Genomic DNA, 23,821 nt, shown 5'->3' with positions numbered 1-23,821 from the left:
GTCTTTCCACAGAGAGATCGACCAGATCCGCGTACCAGGACCGCCTGGGCCAGTATGGAGCTACCAGAATGAGCTCCGCCCTTTCTGCCAGGAGCTTGTTGATCACCTGCGGGATGAGCAGGAGTGGCGGGAACGCATACAGGAGTTCTGGGGGCCACCTGGTCTGTAGCGCGTCCATCCCCTCCGCCTGAGTCGATCGGTAACGCGAGAAGAACCTCGGGAGTTCTGTGTTGGTAGCAGTCGCGAACAGGTTGACTTGCGGGAGTCCGAACCATCTCATGATCCGACGGAACAGGTCTGGATCCAGTCTCCACTCGGAGTTGTCGATCGTCTGTCAACTCAGCCAATCCGCGCTCATGTTGCTGGTGCCGGAGATGTGATCCGCTCTTATTGAAGCTAGGTGACGCTCCGCCCAACGGCCCAGGGTCTCCGCTTCCACCATGAGATGCTTGGAGTGAGTGTCACCCTGCCGGTTCACATAGGCCTTTGTCGCTACATTGTTCGTGAGCAGCAGGACGTGACGACCTACCAGTTGGCTTGCAAATCGTCTCAGGGCGAGTCGGGCCGCTCTCAACTCCAGCCAATTTATGTTTCGGGCTGCTTCCACACGCAACCATCTACCCTGCGCTAGTTGACCCTGGCAATGTGCACCCCAGCCGTAGAGGCTGGCGTCCGATGTTACCACGATCCTGTCGGGCTCCTTGAACAGACAGCCCTTCTCTACCACCCCCGACTGCCACCATCCCAGGGAGCGAGACACCTGTGGCGGGAGCCGAACCCTCCTGGGCGAGTTGCTGGCCTTCGCCCTCTGCATCGGCAGCAGGAACCACTGTAGTTCCCTGGCATGGAGTCGAGTCCAGGGAACTACATTGATGCGGGAAATCATGACCCCAGCAACTGCGAGAGTTGTACGATCAGCAAGGCAGAGGCCCGGTGGCACAGCCGAATTCTGCTCTTGAGAGAACGTAGCCTGTCCGGAGATAGGAACACCTGGCACGAGACAGAGTCCATCATGGTGACCAGGTGTTGGATGCGCATTGCGGGTTCTAGGTGGCTTTTCTCTAGATTCACCGAGAAGCCGTGTTCCTGCAAGGTTCAGATGGTGATTCTTACGTCTCTCACCGCTTGCAGACGAGTCTTTGAGTGAATAATGATGTCGTCTAGGTAGCATTCCAGACGGATGGGACGAGTGCGCAGATGAGCCGCCACAGCTGCAAGGAGCTTGGTAAAGGTCCTGGGGGCAGACGAGAGTCCGAACGGAAGAGCCCTGTACTGGTAGTGCCGTCCGTTGTAGCACAGCCGCATGAACTTCCTGTGGGCCTGGTGGATGGGCACATGTAGATACGCCTCCTTGAGATCAATGGATGTGAGTAGATTGCCTCGCCTTATGCAGCCCAAGATGGATTGGAGGGACTGCATCTTGAAACGCTTGTAGGCCAGATGTCGATTCAGACGCTTCAGATCTAGTATGGCCCTCCACCCCCCTGAGCTCTTGGGAACCAGGAAGAGAATGGAGTAAAATCCCTTCCCTTCCTGGTCCGGGGGAACTGGCTCTATGGCGTTTATTTGCAGAAGATGGTCGATTTCTGCTTGCATGAGGGATCTTTTTACAGGGTTCTTGGCCAGAGGGCAACGAACAAATGTTTGTGGTGGAATTGATAGGAATTCCAACGTCAGCCCCCTCCTGATGGTGTTTAGGACCCACGCATCCCCGGTGATTCCCTCCCAGCGGTCTGCATAAAGTTGCAGGCGGCCCCCGATGGGAGGGGAGCTCTGATGGTCATGTGCCGCGCCTGAACTGATGGTTGTTGGAACCCCCTCGAAAAGGCTTTCGAAAGGAGCCCTGGTTGTTCTGCCTGCCCCTGGAACTATAATTGTTCCTGTCCTGGTTCCTGTCATTAAGTTGGTTGTAGGACCTTTGGTAGGGGAAGGATGAGGTGGAAGCCTGGGTGCCCAAAAGGTCTGTTTCCTGTAGGAACCAGAACCCTTCTTCTCATTCTTCTTGAAGGTAGAGGGAAGGATCCTCCGTTTATCCTTCGTCTCAATCAAGAATTTCTCCAAGGAATCCCTGAAGAGCAAGCCTGCCTTGAACGGGGCTGAAGCCAGCTTCCACTTGACCTTCATGTCGGCCTCCCAATGCCGAAGCCACAGCAGGCGCCGTGAAGTCACATTGGAAGCCAGCGCCCTGGAGACAAACTTTGCTGCATTCAGGGAGGCATCCACCGAGTATTCCATGGCTGCAATGATCTTGTTGAGATCATGCTGCCAACGAGATGCCTCCGAAGGAGGCTTAAATCTCAGCTGGCGCAGCCAGAGCAAGGAAGCCCTTGTAAAGAATGAGGTGAAGGTGGATGCCTTAATCGCCCAGGCGGTCGCCTGATGCGTTTTATGGCAGGCCTTTTCAGCGCGCTTGTCCTCTGCCTTTAGCCCTTCTTACAGGTCAGCCGGGAGAGTGGAATTGGAGGTAAGCGAGACCACTGGGGCATCCACCTCGGACATCTTTAATGCATCCTCCAATTTCAGCTCCAGAGAATATAAGGTTTTGTCTGCACCACTGGGGTTGGCTAGGGTACCTGGCTGGACCCATTGGCGCTGTACCACGTCCATGAACAGGACAGGGACCGGGATAAGTTCTGGGTCCGGGGTAGTTTCACTAAATAGGCCTACTTTAAGGTCCTCGGAAGTAGAAGGAATGGCCTTATCCTTAGGTTTGGCTCCGAGCTCCGTAGAGGCCCTGGCCTTGTGTAAGATAGCTTTAAACAATGAAGGTTTAACAGGCCGGTGAAAGCCGGCTTATCGGGAGGCATGTCATCTTCATCCGCAGCTTCCTCTTCCCACACAGATACCTCTGTGGTAACAAATGTGCCTGGGGAGTCGAGGACGTGGCTTCTACCTTCCGCGTGGGGACGGGTAGCCCTAGGGGCCTTGCCACTTTTACTTTTCTTTTGGCACATGGCTTCAACCACCCTCTGGGAGATGGCCTGATCAATGACCTCACTCATCTCAGCTGAGAGAGCCGGGCCTCTGTCCTCAACAGGCCTGGGCCTAGAAGGGACTTGGCCTCTTTCAGAATGAATATGAGTCAAGGGTCCCCCCATGTGGGGGCAACCGTGGAAAGACTCCAACTCCTCCGTCACAGGGGAGCTAGGGGAGTCTGGATAACCTAGGGATGCTGCAGGGGAACCAGACAGGGAACCCCTACCACTGATAGAGGGTGACTGATCCCCTTGATTGGAGAGAGACTCCTCTCTCTCCTGTCTGGGTAAAGGAGGCCCCATTCCAGCCTCACAGGCTTGAGGAGGAAGAGGGGCCTGGGCCTTACTAGGCCTTTTCCTAGGACCCTCCTGCTTCTTCTCTCCCAGGTGTTTAGGGCCTGGGAGAGAGGAACTGTGGAAAGACTTGCTCCCTGCTCCCCTATTACCCTTTCTCCCCTGGCCTGAGGGATCTGGCCTCCTGCGCTTAGCAGGTGGCCCTGCCAACTCCTCCCTCTGCTCCAAACCTTCATCAGCCATGGTCTTGATGATTGTTCAGGAGGAGAATGAGCCAGCTGTAGGGGAAGGGCACTGGACGCTGGCCAGCCGGCTCCAAAGCATCTGCAGATCCGACAATTCCGGAGGCTGGAAGGGACACTAGGACATTCCACAGCCGCCCCTTTAGGCTGAAGGTCAAGTAGGGAGGGCCCAGGAACTGCCGGCGCCCCGGACAGGCCTTTGCAATCCCTGGCGGTGATCTGTGCTGAGGTGGAGAGCTGCGGAGAGCTGCTAGATTTTCTTGCCGTGCTGCTGCCGAAATGGCCAAAACAAAATGGCCGCCGCAACTTTCGCGTGCTTTAAACGGCCAGGAATGCAGCCGGCGCCTACAAGGAGGCCGTTGGAAAGCGCGCCAACACATCGCTTCCAAAATGGCCGCCGCAACCTCCGGAGCCTGCTGAGACACCGCTGGGGAGAAATTCAAGCCGAAAACTCCCTGGAGCGGTCGAAAACGCGCCGAAGCCTCGACCATCCCCACACTCGCCGGCATCCGCCAGACTAGTGGCCTCAGCTGATTCCCCCCACCGCGCACGAACGCAGCAGGTGGGCTCCTCCAATGCCTCAGAAAACAGCCTTAAAGTAACAAATCCTAACTAAAACACTAAAACACAGTAAGGAAAATAAGGGAAAAATCCTAAGATTCTACTCTAATCACTAATCTAACAACTTCACTTGGAGAGCCCAGCCTATCTGTCCAAAGACTGAGAGCTCCCCAAAACAAGTCCTATCGGGCAGACTGAGTTTTTAAAACTGAACCTAAGGAGGCAAAGGAGGCATGACCAGAGGAAAAATCAACTCAGTCCTTGGGCAGATAGGCTGTGTTAACCCATCCTTGAACTCTCCAAGCAGCGCACTGGAGAACGGCGTCTCCTGGCCCTCCAGAAGGCCGAAAATCAGCTGCCTGGCATGTGTATGCGTGCTGGAACTGACTGCTCACGTGCCAGCAGATATGGCTATGCATGCCACCTGTGGCACGCGTACCATAGGTTCGTCATCACAGGTCTCAAGCCTATTTAGGATTTTACTTCAGAAGTTTGACACATTAAAAAACACAGGTTAAAAGTTCAAGTGATCCATCAATATACGGTATATGTGATGGAACATTTCACAATAATTTTTCATTATGAAGCACAAGTAAAAAGCTAAGATTCCTAGGGGGGATGCTTTAAATTTATTTTTCAAGAATCTTGTTTTCTTATTTATTAAAAACAATTCTTTTCTCCTTATTTCTTCATTTTTAAATGAAGATATTTCCCACTCCAAAATAAAGTGAAATCAGGAAAAAAAAGCAGGCAATATAAGCAAACATTTAGTTAGAAGGGAATAATATTCCTTAGGCAAGATAAAATGCTGAAACCTATTGGTAAACTCTGTGCACAAGATATCTTTTAAGAACATAAGTGGAAAGTAAATACCTATTTTTCATCAGCCTTATTTCTCGTTTCAGTTGGGGATCATCTGTTTTGGTTGACTGAGATGTCAAGGACACAGGCGTTGTCATCACAACTGTTTGTGGAAGGGAAGTGGTGGTTGGTGTCCTGCGTAACTGGTAGGTCTGCATATCCCCAGATGTAGCTGTTAAAAGAATCAGAGTAGAGCATATGGTAAAGCAGTGATTCTTAAACTCTGAAATATTGCTACTCCCACCCTCCAAATAAAATTAATGATTCTACCGAGTTTAGGGTTGGGCAAGAAATAGATAGTATTTTTAGTGGTGGTTTTTGAGAATAGAGGCAAATACTGACAATGATGGACGCTGTACATAGAAAAAGAAAGTGGAAAATTGCAAAACTTATGGAATTAAGCAGTATTACTTTTTAAATCAAAAAGTATGCTTATATAATTGGTTAGGACTAATTGTTTTAATGGCTCAGGATTAGAGAGACTGTTCCCAACTAGTTAGACTGCCTAAATGATAGAAAATAGTACACTTAACTTAATAGCAAATACCCATTTTCTACAATAATAGATTTTACTGCACCACCCATTCTAGGGGAAGAACTAAAACCAGCTTTCTGTGGGAGGAGAAATTTTGAAAAAGGTAAGGTAGAAATAAAGAAAAGATCTTCTCCCCACTCTTTTTTGTAACTGCCTGGATAGGCCAGGTGGCCTCTCCCTGCTATAGGAAGTGGACCTTCATTGTAAGTCTAATATACTAACTTCTACAGTGAGACATACTAACTAGAGACAATTGTGGGATTGGAGTTTTCAAGAGAAGGGTCCTGAGCTTTGACAGAAACTCTTTTCAGTAGATCCTCTTCTTAGAGGAAATTTGTGAAGAGACATATAAATTAAGTTTGCAGTAATTAATAAATATGAACTCAGAAGGCCAGGTGACAACCCTACAAGGAAGCACTTGAAGTTTGAATGAACTCTTTACATTCACCACAAAACATTCTCCTGAAAATTTTTCTTAGTCTGTGCTATAAACACTTTTGCACATGATTGGCATGGGTTTCAACCTGCGGAAGCCTCAGATGTTACTTTAGTGAACACTCTGTATAATACCAGTCCACTTTATAAGAGAATCAAGAAAGGAGTTACAAGTACATAGATATTATTGGGAGGGTGGGCGAGATTCCTCAAAAGCTTTCTCATCCCTTGCTTCTTTTAAACCTGGAAATAATACTAACCAAATGGGAAGACTTTTGCATGCAAAAGTGAATGCTCCAGATCTGAACTTGAAGCCAGTTCACGGAGTAGTGCTCTGAACTGGGACTGTTGCTTCACTTAATGAAAATCCAAGAAAACTTTTGATGGAAATGAGCGAGTAAGCTTCTGGCACGTTTATCACAGTTTAAAAGGTTTTTAGATCATGATTTCTGTCATGCACCTCAGTAATTTCCATTCTGCATATTCCATGGCTAATAGAATCTATTAGCCAATTCCATGGCTAATAGAATAGAACAGTGGTCTGAGGTTCAGGATGACATGCCAAGCTCCAGTTTTTACTCCCTTGAACAGAAATAGGGAGAACAGATCCTCCATTCTTTTATGCCAGTGTCAACTAAGTGATATATTGCCACCTTCATTCTATGGAGAAAGGCCTGTCATGTTCAGCAGGAATGCCATCATACTGGACCCAGTTAACCCTTTCCTGTCAATCCTATATCCAGATGACCAAAAAAAAAGGCAAAAGAAAGAAAACAGCTAACCTGCATAGTCCTGGCCAGAAGGATAGCTGGCACAATTGGAGTAAAGGAAAGCCAAAATTGGAAAAAGAGCTAAATCCCCTTAGACAAGTAGCACCATAACAAAAGCCCTTTTCCAAAGCAACTGGGAGAATAATATCTACCACAGGTTGCCCTTCTTTCATTGTAGGAATACATCTTAGTTGCCAAAGCTAAATATTATGAACAATTTCTGCTAATGTCATGGAAGGGATTTGGGAGTTGAACCAAAGCTTTAAGTCTATTGGAAACTGCCCAACCTTGCCATAAATGGACATTTAATGAACTGGTAGTAATATTTATTTATTTATGTCCCGCCTTTCCTCCTCCTATTTTCCCCGCAACAACCACCCTGTGAGGTAGGTTAGACTGAGAGGGGGGGGAGGGAGGGAGAGGGAGAGAGAGAGAGAATATGACTGGTCCAAGGTCACCCAGGCAGCTTTCAGAGATGGTTTGAATTATTTAAAGTGGATACTTACTTTGCACCACTACCTGATTACTTGGTACCAGTATCTGCTGGCCATCGGATGTCTGCACATACTGCAATAGTGGAGTCCCAGCAGCATTTGTGAAGGTCTGTAAGCCCTGCACACTCTCCGCACCTGGACTGCTCAGCTGTAACGGTCCATTTGGGGCAATGGCAACTTCAAAACCGGACAGAACGAAAGAGGGAAGATGCTGAATAGTGCATAGCATAAGATAATCAATTATAAGCAAGAAATGTCTTTTCTTTTGGGCAGTTCCACAGGAATATTCCGTTAAATATAGTCCCTTGCCTAAAAATAGGTAATAAAGTAATCTTTGACTGACAAGTACATTTAAAAATATTTTCTCAAAGCTGGCTTGTTGGATTACATGCTTTGAATGAATAAATATTTAGGATGAGAAAAATATGATTTTTAAATCATAATAAACAATTATTGAATTAGAAACATTTCCAAAATTATTGCTTTGTTTTTCTGATAATAAATAATTTTGGAAGAGATTGTAATACTGAATTAGAATCAGGGGTGCTAGCAACCTATCCAGTGTAGAAGTTTATTAATTAATACATACTATATTGACCAGTGCTGGTCTGATAAACAGGTGTATTGATAGGCACTGAAGTGACCACCGAATTTGACTCATCTCCTTTCCTATCCCTTGTGTCTTCAGAAGAAAGATCGTTCAAGATTTTCCTTAAAAAAAGCAACACAATGTATCAGACATATACTGCTGGAAGAAACAAAAACCATGCTAAATAAATAGCTACATTATTATTATATTGATTATTACAATATGTACAATTTTAGGCAGAGTTTCTTTTTTCAAATTCAAGAGAAGCAGAGCCCAATATTTTGTGGCTTTATAAAACTAAAAACCGTTCATTAAAAAGGTTGCTAGTGATGCATATTTTTGAATTCTTTTGCCTTGGATATGTTATAGAAAAATACAATAAATGCAATAAAAAGACTGAAGGTGGATATTGTATAAAAGAGAGTTAGCATTTGCTTGGGAAGCAGTTTTAAAGCCTAGATTCCATGACTGAAAATATCTTAACAGTTAGCCGGGAAAGTCTAAGCAGCCTCAGAAGCAGATTGAAGTTCTTGTAGAAGCTCACAGGCAAACTTGGAAGTTGTAAGATACTGCTGTATGGTGCTGTTGTGGCACACACCTTATCTTTTCCAGATAACTTAAAGAGCAACCATGAGGGAGGTCATGTTTATCCTCACAACCATCCTGGGCCAGGTAATGCTCAAAGAGAGAAGGGCTTGCCAAAACTCACCCAGTGGACACAGACATGTCCACTGACGCACATCTAACAATTTACTACACTACACTGACTCCCTAAAATTCAGGTTTAGGCACAAAACAAATGGGCAATCTGTGACTGTTGGCTCCAGAAAATTCAGGATCCTTAACCGATAGCAATAAGACTTATATACCGCTTGACAGTGCTTTGTAGTCCTCTCTAAGCAGTTTACAAAGTCAGCCTATTGCCTCCAACAATCTGGGTTCTCATTTTACCCACCTCGGAAGGATGGAAGGCTGAGCCAACCTTGAGTCAGTTAGGATTGAATTCCTGGCAGTCGGCAGAATTAGCCTGCAATACTGCATTCTAATCACTGTGCCATCATGCCACTAATTAGCCAGAACATCAGCTAGCAATCTATGTGGCTCTCAGACATTAAAATATTTCCCTCACATGATTTAGGTCTTCGCAGAACAAAACAAACATTTGGAATTAGTGAATGTTTGGTTCTAAACATGATTTTTGATATTTTGAACCAACCAAAGCTGTTGAACAGTCTTCAAGGGCAGCACCGTACATAGCATATTACTATAATCTAAGTGGGAGGTGATTACATGGTAAATGACTAAGATGATTCTGGGTTCACCCCCTCCCCCCCCAAGAAAGGCCCCAACAATCATATAAGGTAACATTGATGAAGATCATTCTCAGTGTCTGTAGTAATTTGGCCAGCTAGAAAAAAAGTTCCAGCAGTGGGAAGAGATCCAGAAGAAAATCCCACTCTCTTCTACGTTATCTGCTTATTTGCTTCCAATCAGAAACACATAGTCAAAACAAGATTTAGAAAATGGAACATGAAGAATAGCAGCCTCTGTTGCTGTTGTTTTCCTTTTTGGAATATCTAAGTCAGTGTCTTGGCATGAGTTTCTCAGAGGCTTCAGTGTTAAATGCTGAAGGACAGAAATAAAATCTAACTCCCCAATGCACTATGCTTTAGCTTACTATTCAGGAAACGTTCTAGAGAAATTTGCAATGTTCAATACTCAGAGTGACACCTATTGCATTTCCCTACTGCAGAACAAAGATTATTGTGCAAAATAATTCATCTCCTATCAGGGACTTTTTTTCATCAGGAAGTACTACAATCTAGACTTGTACAAACACTGTCACCTTGAAATGTTCTAACCTCAAAATAGTTGAAAGTTCTGAACATGAAACAAAACAATGTGTTTTGAAAGTTTTGCTGAAAACATGAAAGAAAAACACTGCATAGTTTTATTGACTGTTCCAAACACTGCAACTGGGCTATTCTTACATCCTGTGGCAGGGCTGCTTTTTTCAAACCTTTCTCAGTCTTTCTAGAAGCAGGGAACAAAAAGTGTTGTTAATGCCGCTAAGGCTGTATAAATTTAAGAACTATTATTACAATGGTGATTTAGTTGGTTGATTATTGTTTGGTTTGACATTCTTATGCTATTTTATAATACTAATATGCATGCAGTTAAGAAACACTAGAAGTCTTTTTTATTTGTTTTGTCACCAGCAAGTACTCCTCTCTGCAAACATCTGGAAAGAACCACAACACAGAACTTTTATTACATTTAGGACTGCAAAATTGCAAAAAAAAAAAATTCCTACAGAACTGCCTACCAAACCATTAAACATAGGGAAGCAACTGTCAAAAATAAGTGACATTGTGGATTCATTTAAATAATCAGAAGAGCTTTAAAAAAACTTAAATTGTTTTAAATTTTTGCAAATATCTTCAATATCTGGGCAAATAATTTATTTTGTGGAACTGTGAAAGGAGGGGTTTTTGAACCATACTTTAAGAAATACTGATTTAAAGAAACTTAATTGGTTCCTTCTGTTGAGAGGCTTCTTAAAAAAATAGACACTATCTAATCAGTCTTTTGCAGTTAGTGAAATTGATGTGCTCATCATTTCCTAAGGGAATTTAACCATTCCAAAAATCATTTTAAAATTATGTGCCTGATCATTTCTTGTTGCCATTTGGCTAGTATAGATGAGGCCAAAAGAATTGGTACTCTTCCATGTTTTTCCCCAAAGAATCCAAATTTGCCAGGAAATATTATTTTCCATAATAATTCTAGAACAGATCTGAGAAGAAATTATATTTTGGTATAAAATAGAGACCTGTATGATGGACGGCGTGCTAAGAGACCTCTTGCTGTTTGGGAAGAGTCCATACTATCCGAAGAGTCTTGTGAATCATCATTCTCTGATAATGACACCTGAAAGAAATCAACTGTTGTTTTGTTGAATGTTATATGAGACAAAATGATGCACCATTTCTTCTATGTCAGGTATAACCATTAAAATTTAACAAATGACAGCAGCCTTCCAAAATTTTCCCATTAAAAATATTCTATGCTTAGGGTAAATAAATGTATTCTAAAAAATTGTTATTTGTTTTTTAAACTAGAAACTGGATTATAAAGTGATTATGGATTCCAGTCCCTTTATGTATAGATCCAAAGGAAAAAGATTGGAGCTGTCTCATGTTGATCAAACAAACAAACAAAAAGATTTAAAACAAATTAGAGTTATATTGCAAAACAGTGTTAGTATTAAAACAGGTACAATTATTTTTCCCAATAATTTTATTAAAAGATTATAATACACATACAGCAATTATTCAATGAAAGTTCTAGCCCCTGCCTTCATACATTCTCCTCTTATCTCAAAATTCTTGCTTTCATCTTTATTGTCCCCTTTGTACTTCCAATATAGCAACTCCAGTAAAACCTTCTTGTAAATTCAATATAAGAAAACAATCCAGATCACTCATCTGGTTTGTGATTAGTACTTTTTCAATTATTGAATTATTTACTTGTAAATCGTTAAGAAGGCAAAAAATTGGAAAGGGGAATTTACAAGAGAATAAAAAAAGAGAAAAATAGGAGGATAACTTTCAGTTTTCCTAAATGCAATTACAAATATAAAATATATTAACCTCTTGATATAAAATTCAATAATATACATTATTTTTATAATCATCAACAATTATAATCAACAGATCCCAAAATTAATATAGCATTTCTTTGAATTTCCAGAAAAAGTCCAAAAATGGTTTCACACAGAAACAAAGTTAGACAAAAACGTTTCTTTAATCAAGGTGGTTAATTTCGCCAGCCAGTTCCATTAAATTCACTATCCATTCTTCCATTGGGGCAATTTGTAAATCTTTCCATCTTTGTGCAAGTCTTGCGGCAGTTATCATATATAAAAACAAAGTCCCATGTTTTTTTTTTCTCCCAATGCTTATCCATCAAACCTAAAAGAAAAATCTCTGGTTTCAATTGTACATTTGTTTTAAGAATTTTGTGGATTAAAGTACATATTTATTCCAATAACGCTTAACCTTCTTACATGTTCAAAGGTGGTAAAAGGTACCTTCAGAATGATTACATTTCCAACGTATGTTTGACCCACCATTATACAGCTTTGATAATTTATTAGGTGTATGACCATAGCATGAGAGGCCCTCCCATATCCTCCCCTATATCCCAGAGTTTGCCTAAATTCATGTTCATTGTGTCAATGACCCTATCTAACAGTCTCATCCTCTGCTGTCCCCTTCTCTTCTTATTAGATGGACAAAGTATTTGACCTTATATTATTATAAAGTAACCAACCAATAAATAAATAACTTTTATAAATAGTGCAATTAACTATCAATTGCTTATAAAGACTTCTGCTATTTGTTTTATTTCTATACTGCTGAAAAAAATATTATACATGAAACTTGTCCATAAACTCAGCAGAATTCAAACTTGACTGGAGGGAAACTTTTTAAAAATCAAATGTATAAATGCAAACTTTTAGTAAAAGCTGAAAATAAGCTACATAATGGATATGAACAATGTACCTGTACTGATTGTCCTTGTGGTGAGTGAATCACAGAGGAGGTCTGAGCTGTGTGAATGACTCCCTGAACCTGATCTCCAGACAGATGTACCACTGTTAGTGGAGTTGGACCTCTAAGAGACATCTAAGGGAAAGAAGTAGTTTAGTATCCATATTCACGATCAATGGAAAGGAAAGTATAATTAATAAATAAACTCTCTTATGTAAATAAGATTTCAGTTGAGACACAGCAGAGCTTAATGTTAGTTTATTATTTTTATTTTATTTTATTTGTTTTTGCCACCTATCTCACCATGGGTTACTCTAGGACAGGGTTCCCCAACCCCCAGTCCATGGACCGGCAGCAGGCCGCAGCATGACAGCAACCAGGCCGTGCAAACAAGCAAAGTCCCATCCACAGGATGCAGGCAGCACACAAAACCACCCCCCTTCCGGTCCACGGAAAAGCCTTTCTTCACAGAACCGGTCCCTGGTGCACAAAAGGTTGGAGGCCACTGCTCTAGGAGGCTTAATAATAAAAAGGAAGAAAAGGGTATGGAATGCAAACGGAAGTAAAATAATAAAATAAACAACAACAAAGGAACCCAACAAGATAATACATCAATATGATAACCAAAAAGATGGATGGTTAGGGAGCAGAGAACACGGAGGGGGAGGGGAAATTTGCCTTCAGTTTAGCAGCCACCTCCAGAGACTTAATGTTTGTTAAGTCAGGCTATGCAATTGAAACATTAAAAAACCCCACTTAAACAAATTTAATTCTGAGAATGTACTCTAAGAACTATATGTACAGCAGATATCTTCAATTGTCATCTTTGACAGCTTTCAGTATTTGCTAATCTCATTTACTAAATCTAATAACTTACTTATACTCCATGTTTCAAAAAGCAAACAAAAATTTATCCATAGTCTCATATAGAAGCTCTTCCTTTTACATACAGGAAAACATAAAAATATAACCTTGTTCCCACATTCCTGAGTTTTAGGAAGCAATCAAAGTCAACCGGACTTTTAGGGGGATATGTGCATATAACTTTCTGGATTTTTATTGCTCCTTGGCATAGGAATATTTTATTATTACTGTGTTCAATTCATGTATATTAATATTTGTTTTTAATCTGGCTCTATTTTCTTAGTTGTTGTAATCCTGTTAGCCCATGGTAGAGATATAAATTGCTCATATCCAACCATAAATTATAAGCCTAGCATTATAAGCCTAGTACAATTATAAAAACATAAAAAATACAACCACTTGCTTAAGTTTCACAGATACTATTGTTGTGCTGCTGTTTAAATTTTATTGGGTAAGAATTTCTTAAATTTAAAGTATTTGCAGCAGGCCCTATAACGCTAATTTTAGAATGAGAAAATATAAATAGTGCACCTCTATTCTAGTAAAACTATCTTAACCACATGAATAATCTCCATAAAAAGAAGTGGAGACAATGTAATGTCAGTGCTTGGTGTTGCATTATTTGTGATGCATCATTATTTTCCTCCTGACATATTTGCTGAAGGCCTTAACAGATGGCAGAACCTAGCCAACTCCAGCTGATCTCAGAAAATTAAATATGACTGGCCTGGTAATACTTGAACAAGAAAATCTTATTGGAAAGTTGAAGAAGAAAATAAAGGTAAATCTGTACTGTTGCCAAGAAAACTACATGAATGTGACCATGCTTAAACAGGAGGTTAAGCTATAAAGCTTCTAATCCTCCTCCTGACCTTATGATTCTATGTAATTTAATTAATTATGCAAAAAGTAGATAGTTTCTTGGGAGCAATTTTTTTAAACAAGTATCACAATAATTGCAATGTACAATTTTTGAGGCTTAGCATATTTATGATTCTGATAACTGAAGACATCTTTTCAGAAATATTTTAAATTATAAGCTTAGGTTTTTAAAAGCATTGGGTATACTCAACAATAGTTCAAAGAAAACCAATTCTCCATTTCACCGGTAAACTAGTTCAGATGGACCAGAATTAGATAGACCTTCTAAAATTTATAGAAAATGAGCATGCAGATATTATGGGGTGTGCAAACACATTATAGTATATTGGGGGGGTGTTCCTTGGTGCTCTGCGAGTTTGCTTGTTTTCTTGCAAATGTTTCATTACCCTAACTTGGTAACGTGATCAGTGCTACTGTAGTAAGGAGTGCTGTTTGCTGTCAATTTATATTCTGGTGATTTGCCGGTCTGTGTGTGTGGTGTGATCTTAGAGATCTTTTGGTTGGGCTGTTTACTGATGTCTCATTGGAAGTTTCTTGATTGGGGTATTGTTTACTTGATTCTTGGTTTGAAGTTAATCTTGGTTATTATAGTATATTTGCATATATTTTGAGTTTTCTTCTGGAAGCACGATTGCCTAAAACCCTTTGAGATCGTATACATACTTATTGAAGTTATTTAGAAAGCAAACATCAGAAAGGAAAATTCTGCGGTAGCCTAGTTAAAACTCCTTCATGAATCTGGTCATAGGTAGCTAATTTTACCTGTTGAGAAACATGAGAAAGTTGAGCTTCCTGTAGAGCGGTACCTTGTAAAGATGCTACTTGTGGAGATGTTGATGAATTGTTATTACTGCTTTTGGGCACCTCGTCCATAATCAATCTATAATATATCAAAGATACATAATATGCATAACTAGTTAAAACTGATACCTTTTCAAAGTATACCTATCATATTTAACTATGTTTACCTGTGAAATAGAATATGGTGTCAAGAATATTAATATAGATCAGGGGTGTCAAACTCGATTTCATTGAAGGTCGTATCAGGATTGTTTTGACCTTGAGGGACTGGGGTGGGTGTGGCCAGCTTGACGTCACCTGTGGTGCCTGTGGTGGCCCAAGCGCTCTGCCAGTGAAAACTGAGCTTGGGAGAGCCGTGGCCCTTGCGAGCTCCCTTTTCGGCTGTGACAGCCTCCTGGAACCCTCTGCCAGTGAAAACAGAACCATTTCGAGCTCCATTTTTGCTGGCAGAAGCACCGCAGGCCGGCCCTTCACTGTTTCCAGGGTGGCCCTTCGGGCCAGATCTAAGCCCCCTGTGGGCTGGATCTGGCCCCCGGGCCTTGAGTTTGACATCCCTGATTTAGATAATTCAGGGATATTAACCTAGCTAAACTGCACATTCTGAAACCAATGGCACTTATAGAAATACAAGTACTTTAAAGCTCTAAACTTATACTTATTAAATGGGAATAAAATCCACTACACTCAGTAAGTCTGAATAAAAAGTATAGAATTGCCATATTTTTAGGCGTATAAGACGCATCTTTTTTCCTCAAAAAAGAGGCTGAAAATCTGGGTGCATCTTATACACTGAATACCACATTTTTTGCCTCCTGAAGCCCCTGCCCCTTCACCAAAATGGCCTTGCATATCCTTATGGAGGCTTTCAGAGTTCCTGGGGCTGGGGAGGGCAGAAATGAGAAAAAACAGGCCGTTTTTTGCCCCCCCAGCCTCCAGCAGTTCTCTATAACCCTCCATAAGGCTATGCATGCAATTTTTTTTCACAAAAAAAAAGAAAAAAAAACGGGCCTGTTTTTGTGAAAAATGGGCCAGTTTTGCTCATTTTTGCCCCCCCCCAGGAGCCCTCTGGAAGCCCCCCAAGGCTATTTATGCCTTTTCTGGGGGGGGAATGGGCCCATTTGTGCGAAAAACGGGCCATTTTTGGGAGGTTTGCAGAGTGCAAAAACTCCCCCCCTTTTGGAAAGCTCTTTAACTGATTGATGAGAATTACATTGATCAAGTGCTGTGCCAGCAGAAACACCTATCTACTTTATTTCTCTCTCTATATATATCCTACTACCTACCTACCTACACACTCTCTTTCTCCCTAGCTACCTACTGTATTTCTCTATCTCTCTATTTCTTTCTATATATCCCTCTACCTACCAACCTACCTACTCTCTCTCTCTCTCCCTACCTACCTACTCTCTTTCTATTTCTCTCTCCATCCCTCTACCTACCTACCTACCGACACAGACTCTCTATTTCTCTCTCTCTACCCCTTTATCTACCTACCTACCACCTACCTACCTACCTACCTACCTACCTACCTACCTACCTACTCTCTCTCTCCCTACCTACTGTATTTCTCTCTCTTTCTCTTCCTCTCTATCCCTCTATCTACCTACCTACTTTTTTTAAAAAAATTGCCTCTTCAAAACCTTAGTGCATCTTATACTCCGGTGCATCTTATACTCCGAAAAATACAGTATGTACTTTCAACTTTCACTTCCATTGCTGCTATAACTTTCTAGACTTTCAAAATATATAATGCATTTCCACTGAACCAGATGAACCAGTTTCCAGAATCTGTGGCAATGTTTCTTTTAAAATATTTTATAAGTTGTTTAGACTATAAAGCAGAGATGTCAAGTTGCGGTGTCACATTGTTGTCATGTGATGTATCGTAACTTCCCCTTCACTAAACTGGGGGTGGGCGTGGCCAGCATGTGATGCATCTGGCCTGTGGGCCACGAGTTTGACACTCCTGCTATAAATTGATCAGCAGCTTTTTAATATGGTGTGTTACAATTATATATTCCTAACTATTCACATGTTCAGGACTGACTTCTTGTCATATTTGTTCTAATAATTTACACTGGATGCATATTATTATTTTTATTATTAAAAATATCAAAGTATGAACAAAAATATATTGAGTATCCCCACCACTTGATATTACAGATAGTCCTTGTTTAATGGCACTAATGTGGGGTGGGAAATTCAGGAGACCTGTAATGGCTCAGTAGTTAGAATGTAGTACTGCAGGCTAACTCACTGCTCACTCCAGTTCGATTTTGACCGACTCAAGGTTAACTCATCCTTCCATCCCAGGGGAACCCAGATTGTTGAGGGAAATATGCTGACTCTACCAACCACTTAGAGAGGGCTGTAAAGCACTGTCAAGTGGTATATAAGTCTAAGTACTATTGCTATTTTGTTATTTCCTCCAGGAAATGACAAAAAGGGGAAAGGAGTAAGATAAAGAAGATAGCTTCTATCTTTGTATGTCTTAGAACTTTCTGTATCTGTATTGTCGTACCTGTTGTACAGTTAAGTAGTATTGTCTAGTTAACTGCACTACTGTATAGAAAGTATTTAAATAAAAATACCCCCAAAGCATTCAAGTTGATTTACCAGCTCTGAGAATGCTACAAAATATTTCAAGTAGTTGCAAAAACATGCATGATAAACTGAAAAAAAAAAACAATTTTCAATGGAAATGTGACTCACTGATCTTTCCCTGCTGAATCCAACCATAGGAGTTTAGTCTTGAAAGTATGCTGAGTATAAAAAGTCAACCCTCAGAAGATTCCATTCCCATCCACCACCATAAAATTCTTTAATTGATATCAGGTAGTGGACATAAAGTGACGTCTAACTGTATACCACTCCCGTATTTTCAGAATAATAATTTTTATTCCAACAATAGAATCATTCCATGGATAATATTTCCAAATTATATACGTTGAAAAGGCTATGCAACACTACCACCACCATCTCAAAAAAAAATCCTAGGAAAAAGGCTTCTAATATTCCTGTAAGTGATAAGATAGATATGCAGAAAAAAACAACCCTTAAGATGAAAGAAGAAACAAATGGAATGCATGAAAAAGGAACGCATAAACATAAGAAGGATCCAGGTGAATATGTTGTTTCCTGATTGGCATTGAACTACAAATTAAAATTGTTTCTAGAGAATATTGAGAATAAGGGATGATAACAAGCAAGTCTTTTAGCCTGAGATGGGCAGTATATAGAGTCTTTGTCACAGTAGGATTAGGTGGAATCTTCTACAGATGAATGCAGCTGGCCTAATTTGAAATATTAACACAATTCATGTTAGGTTATATCAAAAAAATGACTAGCTCCCAGTCTGTTTTCAATATTTTTTAGTATGGAACAAATTTTAAGAGACTAATAGTTTGCCTATCAACTGTAAGATTGTGTTTTTTAAAAAAGCCACTCTCAACTCCCCCACATGATTCAGCACAATTATTGTACATCGATGCAAGATGTGTGATTGAAATAGACTATCAAGAGCTGAGTGCCCTGTCTTTTTAATGTACCATCACCTCCTTATATGATGTGCTTACAGTAATTAATGGTTTATGAACATGAACTTTCAATGAAGGTACCCTATTTCTCCCAAAATAAGACCCAACTGGAAAATAAGCCTTAGCATGGCTTTTCAGGATGCTCATAATATAAGCCCTACCCCAAAAATAAGACCCAGTTAAGATAATCAACTAGACTGATGCATTTAGCACTGTATTTCCCAGAAAAACAAGACCTAAACAGAAAATAAGCCCCAATGCGTCTTTTGGAGCAAAAATTAATACAAGACTGAGTCTTATTTTCAGGGAAACACAGTAGTCAAATGTACATAACCCTGCAATATTGCTTTTTCCTCCAGTTTAGGCTGGGAGACTCCATAGTAACTTAGAGGCTCAGCTCTTATATTCCATGTACAAGTTAGAAGGCTGTGCCAGTGGAGGGTAACTTTGGGGAATGGACTGGAGTATCTTGAAAGAAGGTACAACAGGTACACTAAGCAGGATCACATTGTATTGCAATATTTTGCTGCCAGCACCCCTTGTACTTTTCTGATTCTGTAGTTTTCCAATCTGCTGATCCTAAACAAGAGGTTCAGTCAAGTTGGACTTGCTTTCCTGAAAATTAGCTGAACCATCATTTCCAATTTCAATGTGCAGCAGCTAAAAAATACTGATGATAATATAGAGTCCATTCTCTATCCAACAATGAGATACAACATGCCTGGCCAGTACTCAATAAGAACTTATAATGAATTTATTCCAGATAACACATTAATGCAATGGAATTGTAATGGAAGGAGATACCTTCACAGGAAAAACATGTGATGGGTTTCCAGAGCAATTTGCAAACAATGTACAATATGTGCCTTTGGTGTAAAGAGCAAATTCAAAATTTAAATTACTGCTACCACCAATATTTGTAAAACAAGGTTTTGAAAAACTAGTACAGTTTACAGTTTGAAATGAGATCACCTATCTCAAAGTCTCCTATACAATGAGATATACAGATTGAATGACATGAAAAACTAGAATCATTATAGAATACTACAAAAATTGCTGAATTTGTATTTTAGAAGGTTAAAAACTGTGACAACTATATGATCTCATTATTAATTCCTTGCATCACATTACTATAAATAAAAGGATGAACCATAGATTAAATCAGAACAGACTCCAGCCAACATATTACGTTCTATGCTCAGTAATGTAATTATCTTGTTATGTCCTAATTCTGTCTTTTCAATAAATATTTTCATTCAAGGAAAGACATGTTGGATGAGCCAAGAAAAAAGAATAAGAAAAAAAGTGTCACAACATTTCTATTAGGATTCATTTTTGGATTTAGTCATTTAAACTAAATAAAATGGTAGTTATAAAAATGTATTATAATTTTTATTTATATTCATATAGGCCCTTCCTTGTAAATAATTTGAGAAGAGCCAACGTTTTAACTGGAAATGCATAATACAAGAAAACAAATTTGTTTCCTTAGTTAGTAAGAAAAGGAACCTCCTGCCTTGCATATTGCCTTTCCATCAAACTAAAAAAAAAAATTCTAACATTAAAATTAGTATTTCTCTATATGAAACTTAGAGAAACGCATCAAACAGACATGTTACATATGTAAACAGTTCCACTAGCAAAGTTTTGATGAATTACATGTACTACATAATTATTATTTGTAACATAGACATTTTTACTATGAAAACAAAGGTATAGATGCCTACCTAGCCTATTGTGCTCCAGCATTCTATACATATTCTTGCAATTATTGTCACAACAATCCAATTAACAATTTATAGACAAACTGAAATTTATTTCAGTCATTGACCAATTAAAGTACATTCAAGAAAACAACACAACCCTAACCCTAACAACAAGAACCATTGGAATCCATTTGTGTGCAAAGCTTAAACATAATGTAGCAAAATTTTGCTACTTTTAGCGAAATAAACTTGACTAGTTTAACAGCAAATAAAAATGATCAAAATGCCCTGGGTATTTACATTAAAAAAAAGGGGGGGGGGAATCAGCTGGTGGTGAATGTTCCTGCACAACTGGCAGTATACTGTAGAAGAACATAAGCTATGGTTTCTATGGTGCCCATATCACAAGGGCGCTATCAACATTTGTATGGTGTTTTTCCTATATTTCCCTTCCAGGATAGTTGTGCGGAGAACATTAAACTGAGCTAAAGATAAGATTCTCCTGAATTTGGGAACTTTGATATGATATAAATAAGAGGCTGGTTTAGGCCCTAAAACATAGTTATTTGCTTATATTAGGAAACAAAGCAGCAATTTCAGTTTGACCTACTACATTAATATCTTTTGTCTTAGTATTAATCTACTTGATCTCTGGAGGTTAAGAAAGCATCACTGAAGAAACCATAGAGGCTCAATTTCTTTTGGATCACTATTTCCCAGGAAGATTAGTAGTTGTTTGCTAATATTAGATGGGTCAGTTCAGTGGAATTGTTGCATAATTTTAAGCAATAAGTAAAGACATTTATTCAGAGAGTCTACTGACTCCTACTTCCTGTCTAAGTGTTGTATTTGGAACACAGCAGGTAATCTGGAAGATATTACATACATACATAAGTGATTTCAAAGCTCTTTTAAAGCCAACAGAGTTAATGACAGAATTACTGCATCAACGGCATACAATAATAAATTTATATGTCTTTAGGCTATAATTTAGAAGGATGTAAAAATGTTATTTAAATGAAGAACTAAGCAGGCTATATAACAATTGAATAAAACTGGAGCCACTACACATCCCTAACTCTCTTCCTTATGGATATTTCCTTTATTACATATCCTTGATTACTGCACCTTCAATATCATATTTTCATGCACTTTGATGAGGAGCAAGAGTAGATATTTGTCAACTATGATACAGCTAGTCCTCAACTTATGACAATTGAGCCCAAAATGTATGTTGCTAAGTAAAACATTTGTTAAGTGAATTTGCCCCATTTTACAACCTTTCTTGCCACAGTTGTTAAGTGAATCTCTGCAGTTGTTAAGGTAGGAACACACTTATTAAGTGAATCTGATGTCCACATTGACTTTCTGTATCAGGTCATAAAAGGTGACTACATGACCCCAGGATGCTGCAACCGTCAAAAAGATGAGCCAGTTGCCAAACTTGAATTTTGATCATGTGACCACCAGGATGCTGCAATGTTTATCAATTTCAGGTCAGCTTCCAGCACAGTATCTAGAAGTACAGGTAATCCTCAACTTTCAACAATTCATTTAGTGATTGTTTAAAGTTACAACAGCATTGAAAAAAATGACTTATGACCGTTTTTCACACCATAAGTGTGAAAATGCCATTGTAACTTTAAACAATCACTAAATGAATTGTTGAAAGTTGAGGACTACCTGTACTTCTAGATACTGTGCTGGAAGCTGACCTGAAACTGATAAATGCTGGATAGAGAATTGTCCTGTATTATGGGTATACTTTTCTACTACATCAGTGATGGCAAACCTTTTTGGGCTGTCATGCCAAAAGTGGGGGGAGCACAGGAGGGGTCATGCGCCGGCACACCATACCCATGCTATGCACAAGGCCCCACCCAGCGCGCATGCATGAATGCAATCAGCGACACACACACACCCGCTTTTGCCACGGTTTTTTCGCCTTCCCCAGGTTCCAGAGGCTTTCTAGGAGCATGGGGAAGGTGAAAACAGCCTCCCCGCCCGCTCCCCGGAGGCCTCAGGAGCTTCTCTGAAGTCTCCAGAGGGCAAAAAACAGACCTACGGGGAACCCGGAAGTTCGGGAATTGTGACTTCCGGTTTGTCCTTAGGGCCTATTTTCAACCTCCAGAGCCTTCAGGAGGCTTCCCTGAAGGCTCTGGAGGGCAAAAAACGGTCCTACTAGCAAACCAGAAGTCCTTTCCCGAATTTCCGGTTTGCCCATAGGGCCGTTTTTTTGCACTTTGGAGGCTTGAGGAAAGCCTCTGGAGGGCAAAAAACGGCCTCAAAAAAAGGCCGAAGTCAGCTGGCCAGCCCTCGCATGCCCTGACAAATGGCTCCGCTTGCCATCTGTGGCATGCATGCCATAGGTTCGCCATCACGGTACTAGATGTTGCAAGGCCAAGGCATGATCTAATGTTGACTGGTCTGTTCCAAACAGTGTCTTCAAATTCAAACTACAGGTTAGCCCTTGACTACAACCACAACTGAGCCCCAAAATTTCCAATACAAGCAAGGCAGTTGTTAAGTGAGTTTGGCCTATTTTATAACCTATTTGGCCACCACTGTAAAGCAAATCACTGCAGTTGTTAAATGAATCATGATGTGATGATGTGACTTTGGGACTCTGCAACTGTCATAAATACATGTCAGCTGCTAAGTGCCCAAATTTTGATCATATGACCATAGGGATGATAGAACAGTCATAAGTGTGAAAACCGGTCATGTCACTTTTTTCTGAGGTATTGCAACTTTGAACGGATACTAAACAAATGATTATAAGCTCAGGATTACTTGTAATCAATTACCTTCTCCTGTAGATTTTTGGCATACATTTTGCTCATCTGATTTAGCAAGCAGATTGTGCAATAGTTAGCTGGATCTCTTTTGTCTTTCTTATATATTGGTATTACAATAGCCAAACCCCATCCTTCGATATCACAGCTGAACAATCTATTGCTATGAAAAGTGAAGCTAGCACTGGGACTCAACTATTCTACATTATTTTTTATTACTTCATATGTAATGGAATCTGAGCCTTAGGAATTAACAACAGTTCCCCTTATTTTCTCTGATTAATGCAATACCATATATTTCCATGTTTCTTTTGATAGAAATCTATCTTTGGTACTATCAATCTCTTAAAATAATTATAATTAATAATTAACAGTATTTGAATTTAGCAAGCCCTGATTACTTTATTGTTAAATTCATATTAACTATAAAAGGGCCTAACGCAACATTCAACAATCAATTTTTGCCCTATGCAATCTTAATTTTTTTCTGAAAGAACAATTCTGTACTAAGGGAATCATGACTAAAAAGCCCTAATGTGAGTTTCAGAGGGGATAATTGACGAAGGGCCTGGAGTGATGATTGTAGCACCTGAATCAGCATATAGAGAATAAGAATAAGCTACAGAGGTTCATACTTAAAAAACTTTATAAGTGATATCTTACAAGCACAAAGGTTAACCAGTGGTGACCATAATGGATTTATTTTAGAGTAAATGTACATTAAGTCCATTGAGAATATGCTTTAATTACTTGCTTTCCTTAATAATAATTAATTCTAAGATAATAAATTTTCAGAAACTCCTGATACTTGCTACTGCTATTTTTCAATAACAATAAATTATATACACATTACTATGACTCTTATTTTTATCTAATACTTTTCTCTTCTATTATATATATATATTCTTATATTCCTTAAAATATA

General features: G+C 40.0%; 1 protein-coding gene across 4 annotated transcripts in view; it reads right to left on the bottom strand.

Annotated features, from left to right (window-relative positions):
- The window catches only part of ATF1 (activating transcription factor 1), a 35,033-nt gene that overhangs the window by 5,066 nt on the left and 6,146 nt on the right, over positions 1–23,821 (bottom strand). The window contains exons 1-7 of one of the 4 annotated variants that reach the window (XM_081934562.1): positions 17,572–17,759; positions 14,821–14,938; positions 12,325–12,447; positions 10,590–10,687; positions 7,757–7,878; positions 7,180–7,344; positions 4,946–5,105 (exon numbers count right to left, since the gene is read on the bottom strand). In XM_081934562.1, the coding sequence (XP_081790688.1) occupies positions 4,946–5,105; positions 7,180–7,344; positions 7,757–7,878; positions 10,590–10,687; positions 12,325–12,447; positions 14,821–14,931 (779 nt within the window). In that variant the 5' untranslated portion in view covers positions 14,932–14,938; positions 17,572–17,759. Of the gene's footprint in view, positions 1–4,945; positions 5,106–7,179; positions 7,345–7,756; positions 7,879–10,589; positions 10,688–12,324; positions 12,448–14,820; positions 14,939–17,571; positions 17,760–23,821 lie in introns of those variants that run through there. The other 3 variants (XM_081934561.1, XM_081934564.1, XM_081934563.1) reach the window with 3 other exon arrangements.

This window comes from Natrix helvetica (genome assembly GCF_964273705.1).
Source record: "Natrix helvetica genome assembly, chromosome: 1".
Taxonomy (NCBI): domain Eukaryota; kingdom Metazoa; phylum Chordata; class Lepidosauria; order Squamata; family Natricidae; genus Natrix; species Natrix helvetica.
Note: the sequence above shows the minus strand (reverse complement) of the source record. Positions and strands in the feature narration are given on the sequence as shown.